This window comes from Pseudozyma hubeiensis (assembly GCF_000403515.1).
Source record: "Pseudozyma hubeiensis SY62 DNA, scaffold: PHS68, whole genome shotgun sequence".
Taxonomy (NCBI): Eukaryota; Fungi; Basidiomycota; class Ustilaginomycetes; order Ustilaginales; family Ustilaginaceae; genus Pseudozyma; species Pseudozyma hubeiensis.
In genome coordinates, this window is record NW_012133850.1 from 260,253 (window position 1) to 272,783 (window position 12,531).

The window sequence follows — 12,531 nt, forward strand, 5'->3', positions numbered from 1 at the left end:
CCGTTTGTGTGTGTGGAAATGTCGGAGAGTCACAAGAGCCGGCTGGTGTCGGCGCTCGTCACAGTGCAGACGGAATCGGGAGCCTTCCATCAAGCACAATCTTGTACACCTGCACACCTTACCGCCGGAGAGTTCCTGCGACCTGAAATTTCTTGAGATGGGCTCGAATAGTTCAGCACCAGGAATCGCAGCGTAAACGAGGGCACTAATAAAGCTCAATGCGAAGCAACCATTCGGCGAAGGTCCTGTCATCACATCGTTTGTGCGATCGAACAGAATAGGGGCGTCTCGATCCGGGGTCAAGGCTCGCTGAAATGCTCTCTTCGAGGGCTGGATTGTCCGGACAGGTCGTAGCTCAGCGCACATGGTCATCATGTTTGCTCGCCAAGAGGTCTCGTGGCAAGGTAGAAGCTTCGATCGCGCCGTCGTCCGGGATCGCAAACGGGGTCGTGCTCACATTATACCAGAGCAGAGCTAGCCGACTGGATCGACGACGTCAAGAGAGACCCTGAGATCTCCCTTCTTTCGGCTGGAACGAGCTTGTCCGCATCAGGGTTCAGATCACAGGACCCAGCACAATCGTGCTCGTTCGTGGCAGCATTCAAATACATCAGTGACGTCGACGTTGACGTTGTGGATCGACGGAGTCGGCAGGCGATCCTTACCCCGGATCTGCAATCAAGAGCCACACAGGGGTCCTGATCCGTGTCAGGGTTGAAGCTCAGCAGCTGACCTTTTTCCGTCTGTTTGCGCCCGGTCTGCACAATCCCAAGCCGGATTCATCGGTACATACAGTAAGCACAACAATGTGGTAGACCGCTCTCGTCCGGATCAACCAGAGGGGTCAAGAGACATTACCGCCGCGATGCAGTATATGTTGTATGTATCCAGCGCGACATGTCATTGACTTACTCACGGAGAAGATTCCGTTCAACCAGGCGGATCCGGAGCGAACGCCATTCCATCGAGGCATGTGAGCGGCTTGATGCCTCCTCAACCATGCATCATTTGTTACGGACCAAGCTTGCTAGGGACTGGTGACGGGCTGGTCAGCCCTGTTGCCAAGCAGGGCGGCAAAATTTGTCTCCAGCCATCGCGAGCTGCATGACCTTTGTGGGGATTGGCTCCTCCGTCGAATTCACGTTTGACTTGTCATTGAAATACTTTGGCCTTCCATCCGGCTCGTCGTTACGCAACGAGACCATGCCATCGGAACTTTGTTGCCTGTCAAAGCTTGAAACAGCATGAAGGGCGCTAAGTGATAACGCAGTTCGGTGAGAGCTATCGATTCAAACCGGTCAAACGAATTCCGTCGGGAGGGCCACGAGAAAAGAGTCGAGAAAAAAATCTGGAAATTTTGTGGTTGCATCTCGAAACTTTGCCAGACGCAGACTCCGTCCGGCGCTGAGGAGGACGAAAGGCGGGCCGACACAAATGGTCGAGAAATAGCGTTCCTGTCCTGGTCCGACATGATGCGTGCGTTGCAGCCCCCCGCCCGCATACCACTGTACACTGTAGGAGCCAACATCAGTTGGTGCGTGGCTCAGTCCTACATCCATGTTGAGCAACATATCGGTTCGCAGCCCTCCATCGGATGTCTCGCCGTATGAGACCGGCATGTTATCTCCTGAGACACGCCATCGACTCTATGATCTTTGTCTCCTTACAACAGCTGATCGAACCTCGCAGAGTGCTTGTCTCGATACAGGATTGCACTGCATGCAAGTTGACTCGAAATTCAGATTCAAGTTTTGGCGGAGAGAGATAAGACCCCCAACGTGGAGGCACTAGAGACGCGCAACGACGCAATCGATGCAAGCAAATTCGCTTTTTGTGCAGCGAGGCTGCAGCGCGACCGGTCGCGTGCTGATGATGGGGTTTTCCATCTTTTCGTCCATTGGCTTGAAGCAGGAGTTCGATTCTTTTGATCTTCAGCTCTCCACCGCTATCAATCTGATCACCGCTCGGCACGAGCCGAAACGATATCGATGAAGGAAGCGAATGGTGCTAAACAACTTCCGACAGAGGTGTATGTCGTGCCAAGAAAGACAAGAGGCTCATGACTTGTTGGCGGCGTTGAGACCACCGTTGGGATGGATCCTTCGTCGCAATCCTTCTGACGGGACTTGTTTCTCCTGCGTCTTCGAAATGAGTTGGGACGACAGATGCGAGACTGAAAGGGGCTTGAGTGCATCTCCGCGTGCCGTGCTGACTGATGTGAACCGAGCTGGAAGTCATCCGCCGATTTTTGCGCTTACGGTCTGGAGCAGTGTAGCTTGTGTCGGCTTGACGTGCCGAGTCGCGCTGGCCGAAGGGGGCGATTTGTGCGCAACGGCGTGGTGAGAGAGGGGTTGCTCGAAATTTTATTCATTCATTACGTTTTTTTTTTTTTGATGAATCGCCTTTTTTTTTCCTCATGTGAACTCAGCCAAGTTTCTGGTTCGAAATAGGTACGGTTGATGCACAGTATCGATTGCAAATTGGAAACGCGAGCGGAATATTCCCAGGTCGGACGCCGCGAAGGACAGGCTGGATCGATCTCAACTTTTCGGTCCTCAATCCCGCCATGGCAGCGCTCTCGCCTCGCCTTGTCGGTTTGCTCTCGCGTTGCCGCCGCCATTCATCCTCCGCCTGGCTTCCTCGTCTCGCTCCCTAACCCCTTGATGGGAGCAGGATGCGATGCGAGGACGAAGCGAGAGTACTGCTGTACAGTGTCGTGCAATAGCGCGGAGAGCCCGAACAGGATCGAGTTTGGCTGCAATTCGTCTCAGTCACTCACTGTGTCACTTGACGCCGGCCTCTATCGATGGGCACAGCTGCTGAGCCAGAGTCTCTGTCCCTGCCTGGCAGGACTTTGGGTCGTACGTCCTACGGAATCAGCCAAACGATCAAAGCTTGAGAAATAGGTCTGCCAGCCAACAAGCAGGGTGTAGAGGGGAAAAGACCGTCAGCAGCCCCGCATCTCGTCGATCTGCACGAAATCAGCGTCTCCCCGCTGTGCTTATACTGCAGTGTAGTACGTACAGTTCAGAACATCCCACTGCTCGTATGCTCGACATCGATTCTATCAACCGCAGCCTTCCTCGCTACGTCCTCGTACAGTACAGTCCTACACCGCCGAAACAAGAGACTGCGAGACTATACTTACAAGCAACGCCCTTGCGCTCGTCCCTCGCTTCAGTCTGCTTGGCTCGGCTCGCCTATGGGTCCAGCACGCCCTGAGTGCGCACCCCACAGCGCTGTAACAGCAGTACAGCACCGGACCGTATCGCATCGCGTCGCTGGCCTCGCTACCACTTCTGGGTGCTTGCCGGCAACCCAAATTCTTATTCTTTGGTCCTTTTTGGCTGAAGCACATTTGCTGTCCTCTCCAGCTTTGGCCTTGGCAGTCGTGAACTCTCCCTTCCCCAACCCAATTCATCGACGACCTTTCCTTTCCGCCCCTCGTCTTGCAGCCCTGTGTTGGTCGATTTGCGCAGTCGCTTGCGCCTCTTCTTGCCTTCCTCCCATTCGTCCACACGACCCTTTCTATCCCTGATCGCTGCTCCTGAAGTGTCTGTTTGTTCGGCCACAAAGTCCGTCGATCCGCGTTGGAGAAGCCCTTTGCTGCACATTCCTACTCGCGGTTCCAGATCGCCTCATCCTTCCTCCTTTCTGCCATCACCACCACCAGCCCGACACGACACCCTACAGACAGCAACCTCTCCTGGCTTGGCTCGCCCTTCATTGTTCGTCCGTTGAACCCTGTCGTCCTCCTCATCCATCACCTGCAATCCTTTCGGACCGCGCGAATCGAATGGTCTCTTCGATACCGACCTTCGATCGCTACTATCGGGACCATTCGTGAGCTCTTTTCGACAGTCAACCCATCTTCGAGCCACCTTTGATCCCTGAGCTAGTATCGACACTTCCATGCCGCAGCAAGCTTCGTGACCACACGTCCGTCCGAGCTTTCCACCTTGTCGCCAAGAGGTCTGTACAACTTCCACGTTATGCTCGTGAACGCATCCTACCAGGCTTTCGACCGTGTTCCCGACAAGCGACTCCAGCACGTCAAAGTTCCTCACTCGTCACACGTCCACATCGTCACTGGCAACGACCAACTCGACGCAATGACCCTCGCGACGCCACCTGTCGAGGTCAGTGTGCTCACCGACAGTCGTGGAGGCCCCGCCAACAACGCAGGCCAAGACCACCAGCGCAACCCTGCGCCTGTCGCCAGCACATCCTCGTCCGCGTCCCACAACCTGGCGCAGCCCGTGCCGACGCGACCCAAGAACCACATGCGTGGCGTCGCCTCGGACTCGCGTCTCTGGACAACAGGACGCAGCTTCTTTGAGGGGCGCTACAGTGAACGACAGACCTACGTCTCCGCCTCAGAGCAAAAGGAGCTCGAGGCGGAGCGCGACGCCATTCAGCAGATTCAGAACGCTCAGGCGGCTAAGCGTCGCGCCAAAATGATGAGGCTCACCCCTGCCTTCCCTTCCGCCCATAGAGAGAACGTCCATACCCCGAGTCCGCCTTCCAGCGAGGCTTCATCCGCACGCACAGCCAGTGAGGCAGATCTCCCGACGCCACCTGACAATCGACTTCCCTTCCCGAGCCCCAAGACGCGCATAGGCATGGTCGCGGCACAGAACGCAGTCGTGCCTCTCCATCCAGGCTCAAGGAAGGCGCTCGCTCTTAAAGCCAACAGTCCCGGCCCAGAGGTCCTTGGCGGCCTCAGCCTCGACCTTCAATGTCTGCCATCGCCCGCCGGCGATCGCAGTTCGATCTCCTCCACCGCTTCTACCCACTCGGAGCTTGTCCGCAAGAAGTCGGGCGAGCCCGTCAAGTCGTCTCTCAAGTCGTACACGGGCAGCTACATCGTGCCGCGCTCCGCCAGTGCAGCCACCTTCCCCACTTCAAGCCATGGTGCTAAATCCGTACCCACCACGCCCAGCGCCATGAAGACGGTGCATTTCGATCCGCAGCTCGAACATGTCAAGATCTTCAAGGTCAAGGGACGTCCACAAGCTGTCTCGCGCGAAGGAAGCCCAGAGCACACCGAGACCGAGACCGAGGAGGAGCGCGACTATCCTTGGTTTGGATCCCGCCGTGGAGGCGGTCCGAGCCGATCCGCCGGCAACCGAAGCCCCATCAACCTTGCAACTCCTCCAGCCACCGAAGCAGACGAACAGCTCGTGCTTCGCTTGCCCAACTTCCCCTCGTCTGCCAAGCTCTCGCTCGACAAGGACATCTTCCTCGAGCGGATCTATCTCTCAGATGATCTACGATCCGTTCGCGGTACTGTCCAAGTCAAGAACCTCAGCTTCGAAAAATGGGTCGCCGTGCGCTTCACTCTCGACCATTGGGCGACCGTGAACGAGGTGTCGGCGGAATATTCGGAGAGCATCAAGGAAGGCAACGCCGATCGCTTTGTCTTCTCGATCAAGCTCAACGAAGTGCTCAACTGGCCTCGCGGTGCCGGTCTCAACGAGACCAAGACCATCTTCCTCTGCCTGCGCTACACCACCGGTGGACGCGAGATCTGGGACAACAACGATGGCGGCAACTACCAGCTCGACTTCCGCAAGCGTCCCACCCAACCTGCCGAGGCGTCTCGCATGCCTCCTAGCTCGAAGGAAGTATCGTCGTCGTCGTCGTCCTCCTCCTCCTCGTCCTCCTTCGGCAATACCGTACCACGCAGATACACGCTTAGCGCCATGGGACCGGACGCAACTTCCTCCATTATCGAGATGGGTCGCAGGACTGGCGTGTACGGACAGAAGACTACCCGCGACCATGCTATGGAGAGGCTCAAGCAGGAGCTCGAGCGTCTTCGTTCCGATGAGGAGGAGGCCGACAAGGTTCCTGCTTCCGGTACCTATGCCTCTGAACTTGCCAAACGTCGCTCGCCGCCCGTGTCTCCGGGCGGTGCCGCAAAGCCTGGCTCGCCTTCCGTGTGGTCGGCCAGGTACGACTTCGGCGCTTCGCTCCGAGATCCCACTTCCGGCAGTCGTAAGACCGAGGCTGGACGCGCCGCCGCGCTCGACTACTTTTCTGCACGTCCATCCGCCGTTGCAACGAGCCCGATGCGCTCCTCCTTTGTGGTCAGCGCCGCTACTCCTTCCCCCGATGGTTCAACGCCTAGGAGTGCCGCAGACCTCGTTCCCAAGTTTGGCCGTCTGGGCATGCTGAGCCCTGGACTTGGCGAGATGGTTGTGGAGCATCCCGCTGTCTCGAGCTCCAACACCAGCTCGCCCAGCGGATCCATGCTGCAAGTGCCGCAGATCAAGGGTTTGGGTGCCTTGTCTCCCGATACACCCTCGTCCCCCACCCCAACGTCATCGACGCGCTTTAACTCGTTCCCGCCCAATCGCAATGTGCAGAGCCACAGCATGCTCAGCATGTGGGACGACGATGCACGCAATGGCACCAGTTCCGGATCTGCGTCCGGATCTGCCTCGGGATCCAGGTCGGGCACTCCACCCTCTCCGCTCGGCTTCTCCACCCCGAGAGTCGCGATAAAGAATGACGGGACCGTCCTCGAGGACTATACCCCGGATGGCAGCCAAGCGTCGCCGAACTCCATGACAAACTCGCCCAATCCCTTCTCGCCTGCACTCTCAGCCAGCTCGGTCGATTCTGATTCGACGGCTATGCTGGACGCCAGCGGAAAGTCAAACATGTCGAGCAATTTGGAGAATCTGGAAAGCGGCCCTTCGTCTTACCAGTACCTCAGAGCCGATCATCTCGAGGGCAGGAACAGACCCTCCTCGTTTGTCGATGGAGGCGATGCGGAGCAGCACGGCTATTCCTCTTCGGCGCTGTCATCCACGACGCTCTCGCCGTCCTCGGAGTTGGCCACGCCGGACGAGGAGTTCATGCGACCTTCCAACTTAACCAGCTTCAACGAACTTGTCGCGCGCTTCTGCTGGAACAACGACAACCAGGTACCGCAGGCCAGTCCAGATAGCCCGGCTCTTGCTGCGCACACTCCAACTTCGGCCTCGGGACGCTCGACCCCCATCGCCCGCGCTGGTGGTGCCTACTGAGTGTGCGTGTCCCACGCGAGAACTCGACTTCGACCTCTTATGATCTCAATGACGGCGATACGCTCGACCCGAATCATCAACGATCGGCTCAGTCATTTGTACACTATCAATATTTCCACATGTTGCTCGATCGTCCACACTCCCATCATCCTAACGCCAACCAGCTCTCTCGTCCGCTGCGAGAGTCTACGAAAGATTCTCTTTCTCACGTAATGGGTTTCACAGTGCTGCCTTGACACATTGCATTTATATACGCAAGCACGTTCAAACACGCACCATACACGTATATCACAGCCGCATGGCCGCCATTTTTGCACCATTCACCTTCACATTTCGCATTCAGATCAATGTCCGCAAGCCGAAATGAGGCGCCAATCAATTCAATTGCATTTCTTCTCTCGATCCCATGTCATGAGTGTGCCAGAATGAGTGGGGGTTGCAGCCGGTTGACATATTTGCGTTTTTGCAAATGAGACCGAAGCCGGAACCGCTTCCTGTGTCTCGGGAGGCGTTTGCGAGGAGAGAGACAAGGGATTGGCGAGGGACGATCTGCGTCTCAGAGTGTTTGGCTGCTGGAGTCGAAGCGATGCCGTAAGCGAGCATGAGGGGCAGGGTGGAGGACCCTGTACCCCGCAAACCAAACGACTTTGTACCCGTGCAGATCGTTGTCGCCCCCTGAAGTGAGGAGTGCGGGTCCGGGGGGACAGGAGTGCCAATCCGGACCACAGAGGCTCCATGTGAAAGAAGTCCAATCTGGAGACATGCGACCAATGCTTTGTGCAAAGCCAAATGCGTCCCGCGAACCGATGGATGGTGTGTAATGTCGATGTTCGGAGTCTGAATAGAATCAACCGTGATCCTGGGTCTCGCCGATCTCCTTCATCCGTTCAGTAATACGATATATATACGTTCACCACAGTGATGGTGGTATAATCCGGTTGTATGGAGTAGTTGGTTAACTTAGGAGATTCTGATCTTTCCGTCTAGGAAGTAGATTCGATACTTCTCTTGCCCTGGGTTCGAATCCCAGTACGACCTATTTTTTTCATTTTTTTTCCTCGAGATTTCTAGACGGTCCCCCCTTGAAAGGCCATCGCCAAACATCGACTCTCCGAACCAGATTCTCTGTTCAGGCAAGATTTCTTCAAGTTGGTACGCACACCGAGCGGAGCAACAAGATCAAGGCAGCGATCACACTCATCTCGGGGGTGAACGAAGGTGCTTGCGAATGAGTGAAATGTGTAAAAGAGTGATAGCAAGGGGAAAAGTGAGAGTGTATGCGTGTTTGGTCGGTTTTCACTGAAGACTTACAGTATGTCGGGTTGAAGAGGAGGTCGGAGAACAAGAGTGAGTGCGTTGAAAAGGTAGACGAAACCAGATGAAAGCACTGAGACACGGACGAGGAGAAGGCAGTCTCACGCCAACATCAGGCACGGGGCTTGACATCGTCAAGATACTTCTGGAGATGTTCCGGAAGCTCCTCGAAAGACCAGGCGTTGGTTTCGCCGTTGTTCAGAGGAGCCCGCTTCTTGTCGAAACGGTGATACGTGATCCCCCGTTCCTGATGGGTGACCCAGATCTGCTCGGGCTCCTTGCCGTCCAGGTACACAGAACCGAAATCTCCAGATTTCCTCAGCAGCTGAAGCTGTTCGAAAGTCGGTCCGCGCACGACCATCTCGTCTACACCTGGAAGCACCGTTCTCAGCTCACTCTTGTCACTTTCCGACAGCGCGTTGAATGGCTCGAAGGTAGCAGGCTCATCGCTATTGCCACGAAATCGGGCGAAGCGATACCCTTTGTTGTTACGGAGGACGCGAAAGCCTTCGCCGCCATAGTGATGGTCCTCGAAGTATAGATGAGAATCATCCAGCAGCTTGTAAGGTCTGCCAGTTGTACCAAATTGCCTGAACAGCTCCGACCTTCCGCTACCTCTAGCCAAGGTGGGAGTATTGCCAGGGGCGTCTGTGGCCATTACATCGACGAGGCCGGAAGCGGAGGCGCCACCGCCACCGCCAGCGTCTTTCGATGCAGGTTCCGACTGAGCGGCGCCCCTGATCTCGTCCGTATCCTCGTCAGAACCAGCACGTCTTCCGAGCAGCTGCGCGTCGGCACTGATCACCCGCTTGTGCAACCTGTGTTCAGCTTCTTCGGCCGCCGCGCGAACAACCACGTCAAGATTGCCGTCTCCCATGACAAAGACGCGCAAATGAGGCGGCAGATCGGAGAACTCTACCGGTCTGGAACGATCTACCTCGAAGACGATCTTGCCGTCTTTCGTTGGAGAGATTCGGATGTCTCGCGCCGGAAACTCGGGATGAACGTATGCGTTGGCGAGATCGAAAGCATCCTTCCCGATCTTGACGCCTTGTCGCCTCGCACCCTCCTTCGAAAGGTGAGACTCGACGACAGAGCCGATTCTGGGCTCTTGATCCTTCAGACCGTCTCGAATGTTGGATGATAGACTCGACCAAGAGCTCGTCTTGTACACCGTCTTGCCGTCTTCGTGCAGGAGGTGGAAACGGAAAGTGATCTCATGATCGCCTTCGAGCATGGTGATGACGATCTTCTTGCCCGGATAGCGGACGAATGCGACGTGAGTCGGAGGCGCTCTCGTCTCCAAAGATCGCTTTCGCAAGCGCCTTGCTGCTGCCTCTGCTTCCAGCATGAAGCTTCGAGCGCCTCGGTCATTCTCGAGATACGACCTCAGATGCGACGGCATCTCTGAAAGCGTGATGGGCTCGGCGGCGCCTCTCTGGAAGACGACTTTTCCCTGTGGGTTGCGCAATATCTTGACGCTTTCGGACGGATACTCAGGGTGGAAGTAAGCGGCGCTGAGGTCGAAAGGGTGCTCTCCGATCTTGACGCCGAACTGTCTTCCATCATGCACCCGAAGCGCAGTGGACGCCACGTATCCGATCTCGCCAGACTGTCGCTCCAACCCCTCCTGCACCGTCGGTGAAAGACTCGACCATTTCGATGACTTTGTTGTCCTGGTACCGGTCTCGTCCAAAAAGTGGAAGCGATAGGGAGAGTTGTCGTTGCCCTCCAGACGAGTCAAGACGATCTTCTTACCAGGATACCCGACAAGACGCAGAGAAGTATGACCAGGGGGATCGTTCCTCTTGTGGAGCCGCATGGAGCTCATCGCCTCCGAGAACAGCGAAGGGTGCTCATTCGCAAAGAATTCTCGCAAGTTCGTGGGAAGAGTCTTCAAGTCCATCGCTTCGTATGCTCCGGCTTCGGGATTGTAGACGTGAAATACGACTCGGGCCTTCTTCCTTCCGAGCATTCCGAGAAGTCGTCCGCGTTGAATCTTGCGTAGCGGACTGTGATCGGTGGTCCGGGCTGATGAAATGTGCTCTGAAGCTCGCGAGGGTCTTTTGCAGGATCGAAGGCAAACCCGCCCCTTTTCGCCTCTTCGAAGTCTGATACATAAGCATAGATGTTCGGAATGGCTTTTTTTATTTTCGCCTTCTCTTCCGGCGACAGATTCTCCCATGTTCTGTACTGCACACGACCTGGCAGTCCTCGAGCCCATTGGAAGGAGAATTGAAGACCTGAACGAGTTCTGGCAACTTCGATCCATTCGACGGGGTAGGTAAACGTCTGATACCGGTCACTTCCAGCCGACGTTCCAGCGGAGGATGCACCACCGCCTGGCAGACCGAAGGTCAGCGTCCTTTTGCGCGGAGACGCTCCAAGTTGATGCTGTTGTGTCCTCTTGCGGAGCTGAGCTGGCTTCACGGCGTCCGTACCAGGCGACGGTAAAGACCTCTTCCGAAATCGGACGGCGCTTGACCAGGGATAGTCGAGACCCAACCGACTCTGCCATCTTAGAAACTGCTTCAAGTGATCCGGCAGCTCTTCGAATGTGGCCCACTTACGACGTGCTCCACCCCATCCAGACTTGGAGAGATATTCGAACTGAAATCGCTGGTACTGGCCGTTGACGCTTCTGACCCCGATGGTCTGCGGCATGCGGTTGTCGAAGAAGTACATGCCTCTGTCTCTGTCGTTAGCGTGAGCGCCGATTTCAGGCCTGTAAGCTAAATCGTCGATGTTCCAGCTGTTCTTTTGGAGATCTTTGACCACTGGAATAGTCTTGGACACTGATTTCCGCTCGTGTGGAGTAAGGTCGTCGAACGACTTGCTCATGACAGCAATGTCCCGGTGTGGTTCGTAGGGAGCGAATCTGATCTCTCTTCCATCTGTGCCCCGGAACATTCGCCATCCTTGTCCCTCGTAATGGAGCGACGGGTGCTCGGTGTATTGGTCGGAGGACGAGGGAGGTGCCCTCTTACGCAAAGTCGGAAGCGGAACGCGGTGAAGGACGTCCGAGAGGTCTGGAGCGCCATGCTCTGCGGCCATCCTGGCCTTCCTTTCCAGCATTGCAGCATCCATCTCAGAACTTGGTACCCTGCTGAGCTTTCTGAGACCTTTGGATCGCAGAGAGCGACCATCTGAATCCTGAGCAGCGACATCGGCAGGGTAAAGCTGCTGATGATCACTCTTTGGCTGGAAGGCTTTTGATTGCGACGGTGAACGAGGCGCGGTTTGGGCGACTCGGAGATCTTGAGTCTCGCGCTGGGCAAGGCTGAGACGATCGTTCTCCTCATGCGAGAGTCTGACATCGTGGGACGCCTTGGCATGCCTAGCAGCCTTCAACTCTTCCTCAGACAGCTTGAAGACGGGTTGGAATTCGACCTCACCAGGCTTGCGTGCAAGCTTAGCGAGTCGTCGCGCTTCGGCTTTTTGCCGAACATGCTGTTGCCTCTGCCACGCTCTGACGTCCGCAGCTTGCAATGACGTACGCCATTGGCCGTAGTTGAGAACGGCAGACCTGCGAAGCCTTGCGAGGATGCGGTCCCATCGGGTCGGAGGTGTATTACGCAAAGAAGTCTTGATGGTCTGTGGACCTTGCGAGGCGGGAGCAGATGAGGCAAAGCTAGAAGGAGTTTGCTGAAAGCTGGACCTGCCGCTGGAACTGTGGCGTAGGGCATTGTCGTGCAGCCTGAAGGAAGGAGCTTGATGAGAAAGCTCATCATCGGAAGCGAGCTGAATCTCGCTTCTGTCGCTGGTAGGAGCAGCGGCTGCGATAGCAAAAAGCAAGAGAAGGTGGGACACGCCGATGATCAACCACCAGGGCTGAGATCGGCTAAGTCGACCAGTGACAAGCATGTTGTCCGAGCGGTCGGGCTGTAGTTGAAACGAGAGGGTTCTGTGATCACGAGGACTATTGGTCAGAAAGCTGTGTGATGGGGGTTTCTCCCAGAACAGCGCATGCTTGCCTAGCAGCGTTGTAGTGACTCACTGTTTGTTGTTGCGAAGAAGTTGTTGTGATGCTCGAAACGAGGGTGCTGAGGCTGAACGAGGGGAACGTGAGGAAGAGCTTCAATAAGTACAGCAACAGCCGTCGTGAGAGAAGATCGCGAGACACGCAGACCCTCACCATGCCATCAGGCCAGCGTGGGATCGTCTGGCCTGCCTCATAAGA

General features: G+C 56.1%; 4 protein-coding genes and 1 non-coding gene across 5 annotated transcripts; 2 read left to right on the forward strand and 3 right to left on the reverse strand.

Moving 5' to 3' along the window:
• Positions 1-561: 561 nt before the first annotated feature.
• Positions 562-3,614, reverse strand: PHSY_006975 (hypothetical protein; the record flags this gene model as incomplete). The annotated part of the gene is made up of 2 exons (XM_012337571.1): positions 562-672; positions 3,429-3,614. 2 exons carry the CDS (start codon positions 3,612-3,614, stop codon positions 562-564), a joined length of 297 nt encoding a protein of 98 aa, XP_012192961.1.
• Positions 3,615-3,992: 378 nt separating this feature from the next.
• On the forward strand, positions 3,993-7,037 carry PHSY_006976 (hypothetical protein; the record flags this gene model as incomplete). Its single annotated transcript, XM_012337572.1, has 1 exon — positions 3,993-7,037. One exon carries the CDS (start codon positions 3,993-3,995, stop codon positions 7,035-7,037), a length of 3,045 nt encoding a protein of 1,014 aa, XP_012192962.1.
• A 936-nt stretch (positions 7,038-7,973) lies between these two features.
• PHSY_007668 lies at positions 7,974-8,075 on the forward strand. The gene has a single exon. It is a non-coding gene; the product is annotated as a tRNA-Gln (tRNA).
• Positions 8,076-8,463: 388 nt separating this feature from the next.
• On the reverse strand, positions 8,464-10,182 carry PHSY_006977 (DNA polymerase subunit alpha B; the record flags this gene model as incomplete). Its single annotated transcript, XM_012337573.1, has 1 exon — positions 8,464-10,182. One exon carries the CDS (start codon positions 10,180-10,182, stop codon positions 8,464-8,466), a length of 1,719 nt encoding a protein of 572 aa, XP_012192963.1.
• Positions 10,183-10,247: 65 nt separating this feature from the next.
• On the reverse strand, positions 10,248-12,215 carry PHSY_006978 (predicted ATPase; the record flags this gene model as incomplete). Its single annotated transcript, XM_012337574.1, has 1 exon — positions 10,248-12,215. One exon carries the CDS (start codon positions 12,213-12,215, stop codon positions 10,248-10,250), a length of 1,968 nt encoding a protein of 655 aa, XP_012192964.1.
• Between the last annotated feature and the right edge of the window lie 316 nt (positions 12,216-12,531).